The sequence below is a fragment of the Alosa alosa genome, chromosome 12, assembly GCF_017589495.1.
Source record: "Alosa alosa isolate M-15738 ecotype Scorff River chromosome 12, AALO_Geno_1.1, whole genome shotgun sequence".
NCBI classification, from domain to species: Eukaryota; Metazoa; Chordata; class Actinopteri; order Clupeiformes; family Clupeidae; genus Alosa; species Alosa alosa.
Genome location: NC_063200.1, coordinates 29666356 through 29684806, shown reverse-complemented (window position 1 = coordinate 29684806; position 18451 = coordinate 29666356). Strand labels below are relative to the sequence as shown.

Sequence of the window (18451 nt, the reverse complement as noted above, 5' to 3'; positions counted from 1 at the left end):
CTTTGCCACCACACACACACACACACACTTACACACACGCACGCACACACACACACACACACACACACACACACACACACACACACACACACACACACACACACACACACACACACACACACACACACACACACACTTATATATACCTGTCTGCATCTTAATCCCAGCCAACAACACACTCATCCACCTCTTCAAAAAAGAAAAACTGTTGTCATGTCAACCCCATCTCCTCTCCTCCCCGTCCTCCATTCCTCCTCCTCTGAAACAGCCGCCTCTCTTTACCTACAGAGGCACCTGGGTGACAAAGGCAGTAAAAGCAAAGCGGCAAGAACTAAAACACTGCAATGGGCAAAGACTGATAGCTTCGCTTGGGCGCCACGGCCTCAGTGTTTGCCTGGAGGCAACGGCTTTCATAACAGATAACACGGAACACCAAACAGCCAGCGTGTTGTATAGGGAAAAGCTTTGCATTGTTTCAGCCATAGCGCTGTTTGTAGCCTGATTGTTCTTTGGTCTCGACACTGATCCCTGTGGGATGCCATCCAGCAGAGCTGAAGCACTAAGGAGCTAATATCTTGGAGTGTGTCGTGAAAGAATGGTCTATTTCAGCAGCCTGTTGACTGGGACTCAGCCAAGCGAAGGCTCCTGCTGCTCCCACTGAGTGGCTAGCTAGGGTAGCACACGCTGGGGCAGCATGGAGATTGCATCACAAACACACACACAGGCAGAAATATTCATGGCACGCATAGATGGTCATGCACACACACACATATAGACACACAGGCACACAGACACACACACGTACACAGACACACACACACACACACAAACACACACACACACACACACAGACTCTCTATTTCTGCCTTTTGCTCTCACACAGACACTGATATGCATATCTCTTCTCTCTCTCTCTCACTTACCCTCAGACACACAGACACACACACACTTTTTCCTCACATACACACATCCCCACATTCCAACTCAAAGCCAAACACACGTATACACACGTCTACACACACCGAGCTGAAAGCCTTGGTGTGAGACATCAGAGGAGGAAGAGTCGGCGCTCGGCGCCCACTACGCATAACAAAAGAAATCCTTAAAAAGAACCTGGAACGTGTTTGAAGGTAGTCGACTGCTCCCAGTAATTTCTCTGGTTCTCTCTGTCTCAGCGCCACCCTCTAGTGTGCCCCTTTGAAGTGAGGTAAAAGGAGCAAAATCCAGAGACTACTGAGGTAAGGCAGCAGATACAGTAGCACCAACTCTATCTTCTCCAGATTCCCACAGTGAAGAGAATGGCAAAATAAATAAAATAAAATCGCGCTAGCAATTACAGGATTCATAAACTAAGTCAATAGAGTCAGGAGGGGGAATAACCGCAGAGGCATCTAAAAGCATGAAATATTTCTGCCTCGAGTTGTGGGTGTCTCACACTGCCAAATCCTATTAAGGCATCAAGTCATTCTGGACATCGAAACTGATGTGATTACATTGATCCCGTCTTCGCCGCAATTGCACCAGCGATGCACTTCTGCTTGTAGTCTGGGGTTTTATTTTAGCTTATTTCGCCGTGTTTTACTATGTTTTTCATACAGAGCAAAAACTTTAGATTGACTGCCTCAGGAAGAAAAGGTGGAAAAACCTGAGTGATCCGAGGAATCGAATGGTGTGGGTGGTGCAAAAAAAAAGCTGTGTCCTGTGAATACACCAATGATACATCCAGCAATAATGACTTTTTTTCTGTGGAAGCATCACCCCCATACAAAGTGAGTTGTTCTTTATCTTTCAGTGAAAAAGAAGGAGGCCTTTGTTGTGTTGTGCTGTGTTGTCGTGCCTACATGCACACGCACCCACGTGAGTTATCTGCCGGAGCCTGACAGACACGGAGCGCCTCAACGTTTCTTGTCGAGTTAATTTGAGCACGGCGACTAATGGTAATGCGAGACCTTGAATGAGAGAGAGAGAGTGAAAGAGAGAGAGAGAGAGGGAGAGAGTGGGAGAGCTAGTCAGCCAGAGGGCCAACAGCACCTAATGAGAGCCCAGAGACAGCCTGCATTTGAAAATACACAGAATATGTAAACACACACACACACATCCACCCACCCACACACACACACACATACCACACACATGTACACACACACCAAATGCACAGATGGTTGTCTCTAGTTGTGCATTGTTTAGGACTGACTTTATTTCCATTCATTCAGTCCATTCCTTTACTGTACAAGACCGCTTGAGCTAGGAGAGTGTCTCTCCCTTAAGTGTGTGTGTGTACTGTGTGTTCCTAGAAAGAAAGGGAATGATGATAATGCTTGCTATGATGACGATAGTGCATAGTATAAAGCAAGCCATCAAAGCAAGCTATTTGGGCACCAATTAATGGCTGACTCCAACCCTGGTTCGCTGACCATTTCCAGTAAAAGCAACACCTCCGTCCATCTATGCAGACTCAGTCTGCCCTCTCCCTTACTGCCTCACCCTTCATATCCACGGCTATGTTCCAAATGACCTCTCAATGCAACTTTTCTTCCTCATAATTCATAACCGAATCACCAGAGCACTAAAAAAAAAATAGAAACGCAGTACACCGCTCACCCATCAAGTCCATTTCAGCCAGTCATGTTATAAATAACCATTATCTTATTACATTTAGATGTCTGCAGTCACTTACCAACTCTTCCCATTCGAAAAGAATTACTCTTGGCCCAAACTCAATTACCCCCTCAATTATGGTAAAAGACTATATACACTATTAGCCAAATTAGTCCTAATTAAAATGTGCAAGCGTTGTGTGCAGCAAAGCAGTTGTGACTGTTGTTTCAGCAGATAACATTAGCTGGCTCCCAGATTTCTCCAATCACGCAAGCCAATCCTCTGCAATAGATGTGAGAGTAGAAATAATCTACTGTGGTTGGACTGACAATGTCAGCAAGACAAAGACATAGAGGAAGCAAAACATGGGGCAGTCTTCATGAAAGAATAATTTTGCCTTTCAGAGTGAAATAAACAAGGCATCAAAGTGCGCCGAATGCAGGAAAAATCAATAACGTGTATGTTTAATGGTGGAGTGAGAACAAAGTACATGCTAAAACGACAGACACCTTATGCCAAACATTATAGACCAAGAAGAACGGATAATTAGGGAGAACGATAAACATATCTATTTCAAAGGGTTGGTGCAACAGCTCACGAGATTAAAGACATTTCTTATCCAAATGCATTGATCTGTGTTCAGTAAGCTTCTGTAGCTCAACCAAGAGAGAGCAAATTGCTAGTTCTGACACAGTCATGGGCCCGATTCCCAAGGAAAGCGCATATTCTGTTAACAATCCAACTGATAGGCTGTTTGAAATGCAGCTTCCTGGTGTAACTTCCTCTAGCAGGATGAGCTATCCCAGTCAGACTGAGACTGCAAGTGGGTAGAAGAGGCCTCTGATTCTCTTTGAATGGAATAGTAGCTAACATCCCTAACAGTCTGACTGCTTTTGTAAGTATGGAGTCTGTGCAAGTTCATGCACAGGGAAATAGAGCATGTGCTTTTCACTGTCACTTTATCAGTTTTAGATGTTATACATGAATTAAGATGAAATTAAAGAAATGTCAGTAGCCAATCCATATTTAGACATATTCAAGGACATAATTACCTATTAACTTTAACTGTTTTTTTTTTTTTAGCTAACCTTACAGTTCTGTAGAGTGACACTGAACAGCACTTTCACTTAACTTTCCTGTTGTGCATGGTGTGTTACATACCATTTCCTTTTGATGTTTTTTTTATTTTTTATAAAAGAATAATGTTTTGACTTTATCTAGACCTTAGTGTTATATTTCTAAAACAAACATCAAACATGTAAGAGCAAAAACACATGCTGCCAGCCAGTACTCACTGACTTGTCAAATAAATGGTCCGTCTTAAGGCCGTTACAGTAATGCTAAAACAACACAAAATCTGAACGCCATGAAGCAGCTCAGAGCCCACGATGGAGTTCCATGATCACTGCCAACAGCTGATATTTTTGTCTTGTAATGGTGAATTAGACTGCCCAGCATTTTATGAATGTACGAGAAAGTGCGGTGCTTACTGCTCTGGAACATGCAATTGAACTCTTGATCAAATCACTTCAATAAACCTCACAAATGGGGAGATGAAAATTGAATCAGACTGATGAAATGAAGTCTCTGCGATAAATATAGATGGTCAAACAATGCCAAATATATGTCCCGAAAAAGACAAATGGTTGCCTCAAACTAGACTTCTGCACTTGATTAATTCCATCTGGTGCAATGCAGGATAAAATGAAAAAAGAACCATTCAACCAATGAAAAAGAACCATTCCTCAAAAAAAGTCTAACAAACCTGACAAACCAAACCCTCATACATTCTGTTTCAGAGCGGCCATTCACCTTTTTGAACCTCTTGCTATATTTCATCATTACCTCCTACTTTCCCTGACAGCTGATGCCTTTGTGCTATGTACCAGATAATGGAGACATTACCCTTTTATCCTCTCTCCATTTACTTATATGAGTCAGTGAAAGACAGGCCCCTATTGTAACCTGGTCAAACTGAGAGCGGGATGAGAGGTTCTCCTTACCATGGCCAGGGGCACGATGCCACCCAGGTCCTGCGGTGCCAGGCGAATCAGAGTCTGGATCTCGTCGGAGAGAGTGCGGGAGAGCGGGTACTCCACCTGCCAGGTGACGGTGCGGCTGCTCAGTGGATCCAGCAGGCCGTTGACCTCCAGGTCCACCTGCAGAATCCTCTGGAAAGCTGCCTCCATCCTACACAGAACATAGAGAGGGTCAGTGGATGAGATTGAGGAGTTAAGAATAGAATATGAGATTGTGTGGGGGACAAAAGAGTTCTGTGCTTTCTTGTCCAACACGGCTGGTAAAAGGAAGCCTTTCAATGTGGTGACATTATTGTCATTCAGAGTTGAACAAACCCTGAGGTGCTTCACCTTGGTTCAAGTAGAGTTACATTCCATGTTTTGAAAAGGTCTGCCACCAGAGGCTAAAAGCTTCATTTTTGGAAAAATGTACTGTGGCTACATTTGAAAGCTCTGATGGAATGCCTCTCCATCATAGAGCCATGCTGCTTTGTGCCCCATCATCACGTCGCCTGGGTCCTGTGGGATTCGGCCTGGTGGCAGATTATGATCCAAGCTTTTTCTTGGCCTCACAGCCAGAAACTATTACAACCGTTTACCTCAGCCCCTTATTGTGTTGGAGTAGAGAACAGATGGGCACAATTCTCCAAGATCTCCCAATACAAACACCAAAGAAATGCATTAACAACGCATATACATACAGACTAATTGGATGATATTTGAAAATGATGTATGGTGTTTCATTTAGTCTGTTCTTCTACTCCTCTATCAAAAATAGTTTTATTGAGACTGTCAAACCAAACACAAACGTTTACCCAAGCTCTGTGAGTCAGAGGGATGCTAGCAATAAGCAGATTGTTCTACTAGACTCGCAGAGATCTTCTTGCCAAATTAAACAATTCAGCTGGAGCTGTTGTATAAAATACACTATATCAAGATTCAGTCACTTGGACCGTGCCAGTGAATCTCAAAGGTGCGTTGGCCGGTTAAATGTCTGCATGCCGTGCTTTCTGTTCAACTGCCTGAGCCAGTTGGACAGTGCCAGAGCAGAGAGCGAGCCAGAGGAGCAGTGGTCCAGCCAACCCGTTGCTTGGGTGGAGTACGTAGAGGGTTTGGTCTCATTATTCCACTCCAGTGACACACACATTCCAGAGAGTGGCAACAGAGTAGAGAGGAGAGAGGAAGAGGAGGAGGGGGAGAGAAGGAGAAAAAGCAAAAGCAATTTACTTTGGGTCTGGTGCTCCTTGGACAAGATTTCCAGGCAGGAGCATAACATTTTCTGTGCTGATTGTGATGCAAACAGAGCAGAAAAAAACAATGAATAATACAAAGCTCATTCGATTTGCTGAACCTTTGTTTTGAACACACCATTATGTGTGGTTGTGTGTGTGTGGTTGTGTGTGTGTGTGTGTGTGTGTGTGTGTGTGTGTGTGTGTGTGTGTGTGTGTGTGTGTGTGTGTGAGTGTTTGTGTGTGTGTGAGAGAGTGTTTGTGTGTGTGTGTTTCTCTTTCTATACCTCTTAGTTTAAAAGAAACACAAAACACTGAACCGGTAATATATTAACTCACTCTATTAACTCAACTCAATAAAACAAAACAAAAAACTAGAGAACGTAATTCCAGAGAATTACGAGTGCATGAAAATGCAAAAATGGCTGCTGAATGAAATATTGTTGAATATTGTCTAAAATATAATCTAAGTAAAAAGATGAAGGTCAGATAGAGAAAAAAGCTGGCGGGGAGTCATAATTGATGACAGCTGACAGTTGGAATGGCCGAACAGTTAAATAGTTGAGTAGTTTATTAAATAGTTAAATTATTTTATAGTGAATTATTGTATTGAGGACTTATTTTGAAGTTGAAGTTGAGGACAGAGGAAACAGTTGGCGAGAGTTGTAGTTGATGACGACTGACAGTTAAAATGGCTGAACAGTTAAATAGTTGGATAGTGAAAATGGTTACATTTTTTTTATATAGAATTATTGTAGTGATGACTTTTATTTTGAAACAGTTGTGTTGTGGGCAGAGGAAACAGTTGGCAGGAGTCATAGTTGATGACAACTGACAGTTTGAAAGGCTGAACAGTTAAATAGTTAAAATGGGTAAATTCTTTAAAATGGAATTATTGTAGTGAAGAGTTTTATTTTGAAACAGTTGTGGGCAGAGGAAACAGTTGGCAGGAGTCATAGTTGATGACAACTGACAGTTTGAAAAGCTGAACAGTTAAATAGTTAAAATGGGTAAATTCTTTAAAATGGAATTATTGTAGTGAAGAGTTTTATTTTGAAACAGTTTGGTTGCGGAGTCAAAGTTGATGACAACTGACTGTTGCTAGAAGTTATGGTGGTTGCTAGGCTGGTTGCTAGGTTAGTTGGTTGCTAGATTTTAACTGTGAATGTGGTTGCAGGCTGTTGCTAGGGCAAGTTGTTGCAAGTTGTTAGGGTGTCCATGGTGGCTACTATCAGAAATAAAGGAGTTACTACAGTGGTTTGCTAGTATAATCATCTTGGTTGCTATGGAAACTGACATAGATACTTAATTTCAATTGTTGCTAAATTGGTTGCTAGGTAGGTGGTGGTTTAATATAGTAGGCTAGAGGCACAGTTGATTATAACTGACAGTTGGAATAGTTGAAAAGTTAAATAGTTGGATAGTTGAAATGGTTAAATTATTTAATAGGGAATTATTGTAGTGGATACTTTTATTTTGAAACAGTTGTGGGCATAGGAAACAGTTGAACAGGATCTGTTGTAGTCTTAAAGGTCCAGTATGTAGGAAATAATGGAAAATAAACTGTAACCATTCCAAAAATGATCACCATATGTTGTCAGAGAGTAAGGAAACACGATGAATTGAAGTAATGGCTTATTTGACAACATTACTCTAACCCGTAAAAACCCGTAAAACCCATGAAAAAAAAAAGAGTTACGGTGCGGAATCTCTTGGAATTTTCGTTTATGTTTTGAACGATTAATTCTAGAATAGCGTATTAATAATGGGCTAGCGCGTCCTCCTATTTGGGTTGCCAAATTAGCAAAGGCCAACTGTCAACAGCTGTCAGTTGTAGTCATGAACGCCTACGAGGCAGGCAAATTTCCATAAGACGATTCACCAATGGAACGAAATGGCACTAGTTCCGGACTCCTAAATAGGCGTGTCAAAACATAAACTTTTCTCTGAATAAGCAATAATAACATATACATATACGCTTTATCAACCGTCTCTGGCCAGATTGTATGCAATCTGAGACAGACAGTTGCTGGAGGTGGCCGGAACCATATGGCTCTGGCCGGAACACTTGGCATAGGATTCTAAGTGCCCTATTGTGATGTCATAATCGGCAATGTTAAGTCAATGGGGAAATTTTCAGTAGTTTTTAATTAATAGTTAAAAAAGTATAAAAGTTACAAATATGAAAAATACATTCAACACCTGTCCTAAGTAAGACCTACGTAACGCAGTTTGAATGAAGTTTCTATGGTTGAAGTCGCATTAAACACGGAAAAAGCGTTAGAAGAAGAATAAGAAGAAGAAATCGGATAACAGTAGATTGCATTTTCATGCACTCTAATAAACAAAGCATTACAGTGCAATTTAGAAATGCAACCTTCGCTATGTACTTCAATACACAAGTTTGTTGGAAAACAAATTTTCCAGCATCTGACACTGTCACGGCCTGATGCAGAAGCACAAAGACTTTTTAAGGTCATTCATTGCTGTGCGGTGCATGTCTCCACGTCTTCATAAAGTACTTGAGAGAGAGCTGACAACCTACAATAGCAGGGTCTGTGTCTGTAGTGAGTGTTCAAGAAGATATTTTAGAAGTTTATGTTTTGATTAAACATTAGAGAAATCTTCAGGACTTTAAGAGGTAAGCAGTGAAGCCTGTGTTCTTTGGAGGACTCTTTTTTGGTTTGAAGTTTGATGGTGCTGAGAAACGCTGTGACAGAGAAAGAGAAAGTGGAGTTCGGTCCTGTGCTCTTTTTTTCCTTTTGGAAATGTTCCTTTCATTGTTCCCCCAAAATTCACCTCTCTTCTCCTCTTTCATCTTCCTATCCAATCCATACCTGTCCTGCAGGCACAAACTCTGCTATGATAAGTGATGCCTCCTCACTTTCTGAACCATAACAACAAAATGTCAGACCTGTGTTTACTGTCATACTGTTCAAACCTCCTTATGTCATCCCACATTGTTGCAATTAAATGGAACACAAGGACATCTTGTTTTGCACAAAGAACTGATCCAGATTACAATGGCAGCAGCTCTTATAGCTCTATAGCTCTTATAGATCTAGATTACAATGGCAGCAGCTCTTATAGATCCATATTACAATGGCAGCAGCTCTTATAGCTCTATAGCTCTTATAGATCCATATTACAATGGCAGCAGCTCTTATAGCTCTATAGCTCTTATAGATCCAGATTACAATGGCAGCAGCTCTTATAGCTCTATAGCTCTTATAGATCCAGATTACAATGATCCATAGCTCTTATATCCAGATTACAATGGCAAGCTCTTATAGCTCTATAGCTCTTATAGATCAGATTACAATAGCTCTTATAGCTCTATCCATATTACAATGGCTCTTAGCTCTATAGCTTATAGATCAGATTACAATAGCTCTTAGCTCTATAGCTCTTATAGATCCAGATTACAATGGCTTATAGCTATAGCTCTTATAGATCCAGATTACAATGGCAGCAGCTCTTATAGCTCTATAGCTCTTATAGATCCATATTACAATGGCAACAGCTCTTATGTTTGCCTCTTTTGAAACTGCACTGTATTAGTGACACGGCAATCTTTTCAGTAGTATAACAATTCACCTCTGAACATGGCTGTTTATGATAAGGTGTAACTACAATGATATGCCACGATAATGAGCTTATTGTATAGGAAAAATAGATACTGAACAATAAGCATGATGATCAGCAAATGGATAAGAAAAATGTACAATATTAACCATTATTTGCTCCTGTGAAGCATAAACATTGAAGAATATTAGTGTCATACTATGAGAGATAGAGAGAGATAGAGAGCACAGGAAGGAGAGAAAGAGAGAGATAGAGAGTGTATGTGTGTGTGTCTGAGAGGGAGAGAGAGGGGGGTCACTTTGACCACTATGGATTGCGATTTGAAAATTATTTATATGGAAATTTGACTCACAGCCAAACAGAAATGCAGTCCTGCTTTTTCATCTTAAACATCCTTATTTTCCTGTCTCTGAATCTAGCACGATATATTTTACATGAGGTACTCTCATTTATCACTGTTTTTATGTTTCTACAATATCCATATTGATGTGTTGAAGTTGAAGTGTCAAGTTGAAGTGTCCATTTAAGATGAAGTGTTTAGTATAATTTGTTATCAAGTAAATGCATAGTTGCAAAGTTACTAACTGATTCCTTAAACATGCCTTTATGTCAGTTTTGTAATAACAATACATTGATCACATTAAGAATAAAAAACATAATGGTTATGAACCCTTCAGAGAAAGTGGGAGCCCCTGTACTTGTAAAGATGAAATGATAATGGAGAATATCAAATAGCATGCAAGTCCATGGTCATCTGGGTAGAGACTTAAGAGTGAATACAACATGAAAGGAGGGCAAGATTTTGGGAAACTTTCTAGAGGGAGAGTCAAGCTGTAATGTACTGTTACAGAAATAAAACCCTTTTGATTTAATTTATTCAATTAAATCTAATTTGACATAATCTAATTTGAGAGAAAGAAGTAAGTAGAGAGACTGAAAAGTGAGGGGGGGGGGGGGGCCTGCATAAGTATTAACATGCAACCGACTCTTAAAGTCAGCTGAGAGCTCTTGAAACAGCACAGTATCTGTGCACTTATGCCACAAGTCCATAAACATTCCAATGACCAAGGGGGAAAGATGTGCTCCAATAGGTGCACTCAAGGCTGGACATGAGTCCCTGGCTGCAGTTTCTGGGTGTGGCCAGTAGAGGGGGATGTTCTTTAGCACTCCTCAGTTGACAGGGTTGGCATCAAAGCAGAGGGATCATCAAAAGGCCATGTCCTAATTGCCCAGCTACTCTATTTTGCTGTAGTGCTCAAGTTCACCAAGTGCTAAAATACTCTAGCACACCCAGAGATGGAGTTTTCAAGGCGATCAGTAAACAGAGCTCATAAACAGAAAGCAATTTTGAACATTTTTACAACGACAAATTCAAATAAATCTCAAACTTGCACAATTTTATGGGACTGCAAAGTGGTCAAAATGATGCGCAAGAGACTCGGTTTTCAGCTAATCTGAGACGGAGCTGACTTGCCTAAATGCATGGCAGCCTATTTTACACAGAATAATTTCATGAAGAATTACCTTTCTGAGCACATTCATAGTCATTCAGTTAAAACTGATTTTAACATACAGTCGGTGAACACAGACACGGTTTCACTCAGACCCAGGAACACACACAGACCAACACACACATGCGCACACCCAAATAGCGCATAAATCTGTCAGTATTGTTCTTCACAATGAGATACGGATAAAATGTGCTGTTGCCATAACAAAAGACTTTGTAACAGTGGAAATGGAAATAAAAGGATGAATTGAAATTCTGTCATAATGCTTTTATAACTGAAAGGGGTCTGCTACCGAAGCCCTCTTCCTCTAAAGAGACTGGTATTCTTTATTTCTCCATGCCTTCATGAATACTGCAGTGACACTGAGGCAGACACACAGTGAGAAAGGGGAGGGAGAGAGAGAGAGAGAGAGAGAGAGAGAGAGAGAGAGAGAAGAGACAGAGAGCAAGAGAGAGAGATAAAGAGAGAGAGAGAATGAAACAAGGAGATGGCGGTAGAAAGAAAGAATAGTTAAATGAGAAGTGAGAAGTCATTTCAATGGAGGCTCAGAGGGGTGGCGTGTTTTCTGTGCACAGAGGTGATCTGGTTAGCAGTGACAACAATGATACATCAAACGAGCAGAATCAATTTTACTACAAAGCCACTGTGGCCTGCACCTTGCGGTCGGCGCCGCGCACGCTGGAAATGAAAGAGCGGATCTGCACAGATAATGGCAGCTGAAGTCTCGCCGCGCTAAAGCCAGTCTCTGCTGGGCTGTGGAGGAATTCCATTTCTTCCAGGTGCTCAGAGGAGAGCTTAGGCATTGGCAGCCTTTTGGCACGTTTTCCTGTGCTTAACAGTCTCTCTCTCTCTCTCTCTCTCTCACACACTCTCTTTTTTCACTCTCTCTCTCTTTTCCTCTCCCTTCCCTCTCTCTTTCTCAGTGTGTTGTCAGGATCCCAACTGGCAAGTGCATGAAACTCAATCAGGGTGCTGGCATGGGGGCTTTGACCTGCGGTTTGTACTCTAAAGCTCCCCCAGGACAAACAGGCCAAATAATACAGCCTTCCTCAACTTTACACAACAGCAGTCCTTCAGTCAACAGCCCCTTGAGCCAAAGTTTAAAAGAGTCTTGAAAACCTGCTATGCTTGGAGTAAGTGAGATTAGTTTTACCAGAGTATGTGCCATACTGTCACGTCGTTTTGATCAACAGTATAACAACATGTACCCCATTGAGTTTGGACTAGCAAAGTTTAAAAAGAGTCTTGAAAACCTGCAATTTGCCTAAATTTTTCAGAGGGAAACACTGGATTAAACTTTGATAGATTTGATATACAAAGACAATAAGGCCTTGACTGGAGAGATGGTTTTAGTTTTACCAGAGTATGTTGTTAACAACTATATGTAGGTACCCACAAATAAAATGAAAAATAAGAAAATATCTTTTATGGTGCTCAACAAGATGCAGGAATGAATTTGTGCCATCTATGAGGAGAGTGGGCGGTTTCTCATTTCTCTGATTTCACTGTCTGAAGGTCAGTGATGGAAGCAGTACATGTCCAGACTACAAGAACTCAATGCCTTAGAGGCTCTATGAAAGGACAGAGTGTAGAAGAATAAGAATATGGAGGGCATCATTTGTGCAGTTTAGAAAGCGAAAAAAAAAAAGTCTCCTCAGCCATCAGTATTGACACTGATCTCAAAATCTTGTGATAAGCTCCGATTCCACACACAACGGCACACGTCATAGGGTTTGCAACCGCTAGAATCACCTCATCAGTTTGATCGCATAAGTAGCTTTTGTCAAGGCCTCCCAGAGAGCATCTCAAAACAGTGATTGGCACATCCCAGTGCACGTCAAGCAACCCGGCATATTGCATGAGCCAATCCTGTACCATGGTGCAAATCTCTGCCTGTGACAGTAACTGAGATCCCCCCGTCTCCAAGGACTTATGCATTTATGGATGTGTACAAGAGTCTAATGCATATTTCCTGGTGGTGAAGTGGCAGAGACGCACAGTAACACCCTCCCCAGACTGTCTTGAGCCCGTCACGGCCAGGCCTTCAGGCACTGATGTAATATTCATGCCACTCTCCAGTTGATTTGCTTAGTGTGTTCTCATTGGAACTTAAGAGATTCTAGAAGAATGCGCTGCCAGGGGAGCAAAGCATTTGTTGAAAAATGGACGTCCTTGGGGGTGCATATGTAAGCAGGAGCTACACCAACCCCCCTGCCACACACACACACACACACACACACACACACACACACACACACACCCCTCACACCTAGACAGTTAGCCCGTGTTCGGCCACACATTACAGATGCAAAACCAAATGAAAAATTCCATCCCATGGCAATAGGCAACTTTTGGAACTTTTATTTTTCTTTAAATTTTGGCGGTGCATGTTTGTGTGGCCCAGGCAGAGAAGAGATGAGGGGTGATGATTTCCAGTAGCCCTTCGCGGTTTTCCAGCTCATCATCGTAATGAAGGATGGAGTGGGCTCTCCGTCACATTAGGATGATACAGCGATGAACAGCGGACCATTTCTCTTCAGCCTCTATAAAGTGTCTCATGAACTTTAATATACTGTAGTACACTCCCACGGAATAAACTGCTTTGGCAGTGCCAAGTCTATGTTCGTTTTTTTTTTTTTTTTTTTTAAACTACAACGATTGTGAGTGCCAACTCAAAATTGTAAAATCCCTTTCTGAAAATGAAAAAAATCTAGTGTTACCCAGAGAAGGTGATTAGTCCAGGTGTGACTTTCAGTTCCAATACACCTAAAATTACAGGGTTCTGTAAAAGCTCCTGCAGAATGATTAGTATAAAAGTCCTTGCGTCCCTGGTAAAACAATTTGTCCAGAGGGAGTAGTAATTTGTGTTGTAGGTTTACAACCCAGTGCTGGTAAAGCAGTCTAGCTACATTCACCTTTGTGTGGAAAACACACTCTTGGCTGCTGACAGAGAGGAATTTGAAAAGAGTAGAGCAATACAAAATATTTAATTAAATCACAGCTTGTTCAGAATGAAAACTGCAGGTTGTGGATGAAACGAGGCAAACGAGTGAGACATCTCATTAAGAGACATGCTCCTTTTAGGTGTCATTTGTTGGAACCTTATTCAGTTTCCCTTAGTTCAGTCTACAGTTAATTTCACAGAAATGAAAAACAGTCTAGACATCTCTCCATAGGACATGGGAAGTAGCCTAACTGAAGAAACAGTCTGTGTTTTTGAGCAAAATCTAGGTAAAAGCTATGGGTTTCACAATCAGTTATGGATTTGTTTGTACTGTACCAACTGTGGACAACTGAATCTCTGTCCTAAAGTTCATTTTTATTTGGTTTAGTACACTCTAATACTGTCAAAAGACACTGACATTTAAAGATTATGGGAAGACAGGGCAGTATTGAACAAACTCATAAATCATAAATACAAAATATTGGCTCAGAAAGCAGCTGTTGTTGTGTCTGCACTTACTCAAAAGTGAACTCATGACCCCTTTTCAGTCCCAATCACCAGAAATGGCTTGTACAAAGTGTGGAGGCCAATAACATTAGCATATTTTAGAGAACATGGACCGACATTATGCAACCATTTCATGCTGATTTCAATGTAAATTTAAATGTACATTATTTCTACACAGAAAGCTTGTCAGTGTTTTGGGTTCAGTTGTGTGAAATATTGGGTGGGTTCTAATGTAACAATAAATGGTGTGGAAGCAGGCCTACACTGAACATTCTATCTTCACTTCCTGTTGGGTTTATATACAGCCTTACTACATAGACTTAGATACAAACAGCAAGAAAACAGTAAGTGTGCCAAACCAGCATTAAGTGCCAGTGAGGTATTTGGTTAAAAGGCAAGCGGTAGGTCAAAGTCTCTCAGTATTATGGCAAGTTTTATCAAGATGTGAAATCGTAGGTGAATGGCTCTTCCTGCACACAAAACCATGTCTATAGACTCTGGGGATAAAGTCATCATCTTGAACCCTGCCAGTTGAGAAGCTTCAAATCTTGGATGTGAAGTGAGTTGTGATGAAAAGGCTGCTTAAAAAACTGGTCACCATAGTGTGTTTTAAACAGGGTTTCAGCAACTCACCAATCGAGTGGAAAAATCACATACCGGTACATATTTATTTTTAAAGAATATATGATCTGGTGGTAAAAACCGCTGTGCAAACATTTAATAAATCTGGCAAATGTCATTCTGCTGTTGCATTTCCAGTTCATAAGGATCAAAGTATACTGACAAACATAGGCCTAGCTCTGAACTGGGTGAAAGGTGACGAGCCTGATCGAGTTTACATGGCTGTTTGATGAGGAGATCCCTCTCCCTTATTGAAACCCTTGCATGAAGAATCAAGGGAGGCCAGCAAGGCACGCTGGAAAGAATTCTCTTCACTGTTTCCTGGTGCTGTAACCAAGTTGATTAAATTGGGTCAAATCCCGTAAAAGATTCATTAAACATTAACAAAGCCGCTGGTTGTGTTCACAAGAGCAAAATTACATAGCTGCGCTACTGAAAAGTAAGTGCTGTAGATTGCGGAAGATTCTCCAAGCGAAGGGCTGTCAGCATAGACAGCTTGCAGCTCTCGGTTTGGCACAAAGTCTCTCGTCTCCCTAACAGTCACGTTCCCATCATGACTGTGACGAACCGAAAGAGAGGGAAAAGGGGCTAATTCATGATCTGTGGCGAGAAAAAACTAAATCCTCACGTGACCGGGCTAATTAAGTGAAAGAGATGCACACACACGTGACGCACATGTTCCTTCACACGCCAAAGTCCCCAGATAATGTGGCAGTACACATGCATATACATACCCTCACCCATGTGCACTTGGAGGAGCATGTGCATGAAGCACACTGACAAACACAATATTCATCTTCCATTCCCCTATGCTATATAAACACACCAAGATGTCTAGCCAACATATTTTTTTATGTGAGCATTTTATGTTATGTGCGCCGTGTACATACACACACACACACACACACACACACACCCCTTGAGAGCCACTGATAGTTCCCGCTCAGAGAACCATCCATATCCGCACATATATTTCATGCCCACATATGTCTCATTACATTTCCCTGCATTCAGAATCCTGAGAGACTGAGGCCTATATCAACATGCATGGCTTCAGAAGCTGGAGGGCCCTTTGGAGAAGGAAATGTGCAATTCCTTGAGATTATGCTGAGCAGCTTGCCCTGTGAGTGATGAACATCCAGCTCTGCTGCTCAGTGAGAACCTATGTGGGGGTAGCACACCCACATCACCACCCCCACCCCCTTTACACCTCCCATCAGTAATTGGAATTGCTCAACCATGGAATCTGTAGACTAATTACAGTGCATGAAAATGTTCTGTTATCCGAAGTCTTCTTCTTCTTCTTCTTCTTCTTCTTCTTCCCACCAAATTTCTGCGTCTAATTCAGCTTTAACCGTTTAATGTAGAAACTTCGTTCAAACTTTGTAACATAGGTCTTGAAAAGGACACGTGGGGAGTGCATTTTTCACTTTTGTAAACTTTATACTTTTTGAGATATTAATAAAAAAACTAGAAAATGTAATTTCGAGGAAATTACCAGTGCATGAAAATATAAATATACTGTATATTAACATAAAATGCAAAACAAACTTTTATTTGGAAACAGTTGGCAGGAGTCATAGTTGATAACAACTGACAGTTGAAATGTCTAAACAGTTAAATAGTTGACAGAGTAGTTTAAAAGTTGAATTTAGATAGTGTAATGGATGTTGATAGACAGAAAGTTGAATGGATGTTGATAGGCAGATTGTTTAATTAAGCAATATAGCACGAGTGAGAGTGGGGTTGGTCATGGATATTCCCACGGGTGTTGTTCACCAATCCCACGATCACGAGTGCTATATTGCTTTTATACAACAATTCTACCACAAACTAAATAATCTGAAAACACCCCAATATTGTTTAAAATTGTTAATTTAGACATCGTTCTTACGCATCAACAGTTCCCTTTTCAATAGACAGCGTCTTGGTTGCTAGGTAACCAACATTCCAGATCCCTCTTTATGGGTCTTTGTGGTTTACGTGTCTTCTTGAAAGAAATGTTGAAAGTCGGGCTGAAATCACATTCATATCTAGCTTTGCTGCATGCATGTTACAAGGACACTGGGCCATGTCATGTAAGGGACATGGTACTGCAAAAAACGAAAACATAGCTTACATTGCAGAACCACTCAACATTATTAATTTATGGTGAATAAATGTTACACTACTGTGCACAGCCCCATATGTTTTTCTGACACGATGCTAGCACGTTAACAGCGGTTAGCTAACTATGCTTACGTTGGTTATCTACAAGTCTCCTCCAAGTGACAATCATATTATGGTTACACAATGCTGGCAATGCTGAGAACAGTTAGCATCCTCGTTTATCTTACTTACATTGAGTTAACTGTGTGGCTTAATCCACAGATGTGGTGAAGCACTGTTTCGTTATGGTTTGCTAAGGAGTAACCAATTGCTTAAAATAGTGGAGAGCTGGGATGAGAACATTGTGTCAAATCTTCGCATTGTATCGCGGAGTGATTTATTATTAGCTGTGCAAAGTCTGAGTTGAAATGTCCAGGGATATTCCAACTCATGGAACGTCTCTCGGCCAATCAGAAACAAATAAATAGTTCCATAGAACCCAATTGTTGTATAATGGATGTTGATGGATAGTTTAATGGGTGGATGAGTGAATGGTTTGAAGAGGATGAATGGATAGAAAGTTGGATGGAATGTGCCTTATATCCTTGTAGAATGGAGAGACACAGAGAGAGTTGACCTAGTTAAGCAGAAAGCAGTTGATACAGGTGCAATCAGTTTAACTGGCCCTTTGATGGGTCCTAGTACAACATCCATTACACTATCTAAATTCAACTTTTAAACTATATACTCTGTCTCAGGCTTTAAGCATACAATCTGGCTCTATTAAGACTACAGATTCTGTTCCTATTTCCTCTGCCCACAACTGTTTCAAAATAAATGTCCTCACTACAATAATTCACTATTAAATAATTTAACTATTTAAACTAATCAACTATTTAACTGTTTAGACATTTCAACTGTCAGTTGTTATCAACTATGACTCCTGCCAACTGTTTCCAAATAAAAGTTTGTTTTGCATTTTATGTTAATATACAGTATATTTATATTTTCATGCACTGGTAATTTCCTCGAAATTACATTTTCTAGTTAAAGAATCTAAATCGAACGGCGAGCGCTTTACATTTTTCTCTCCATCCAGTGCATCCTTTTTGCACCAACATGACTGCATGTGCCATGTGAATCATGCATCCATACCGACACAAACACATGCACAAGGACAAACACGTCCAGTGCAGCACGACCATCCATCCGCTGCTAAAGGGCTAGCCGTATGCATGCAGAGCTGGAGGGCGGCACTTGAGCATGATCAAGTGTTTGGGGCCACGAGGCAAGATACCTTCCAAAATGTAGCGAGACTGAGGCTGAGCTACACTGGGGATTAAAGAATTC

General features: G+C 41.1%; 1 protein-coding gene across 1 annotated transcript in view; it reads right to left on the bottom strand.

The window, feature by feature from the left end:
• The window catches only part of si:dkey-112m2.1 (transmembrane protein 132D), a 141379-nt gene that overhangs the window by 33616 nt on the left and 89312 nt on the right, over window positions 1-18451 (bottom strand). Inside the window, exon 4 of the mRNA XM_048258410.1 lies at window positions 4602-4788. Coding sequence (XP_048114367.1) covers window positions 4602-4788 — 187 coding nt within the window. The remainder of the gene's footprint in view (window positions 1-4601; window positions 4789-18451) is intronic.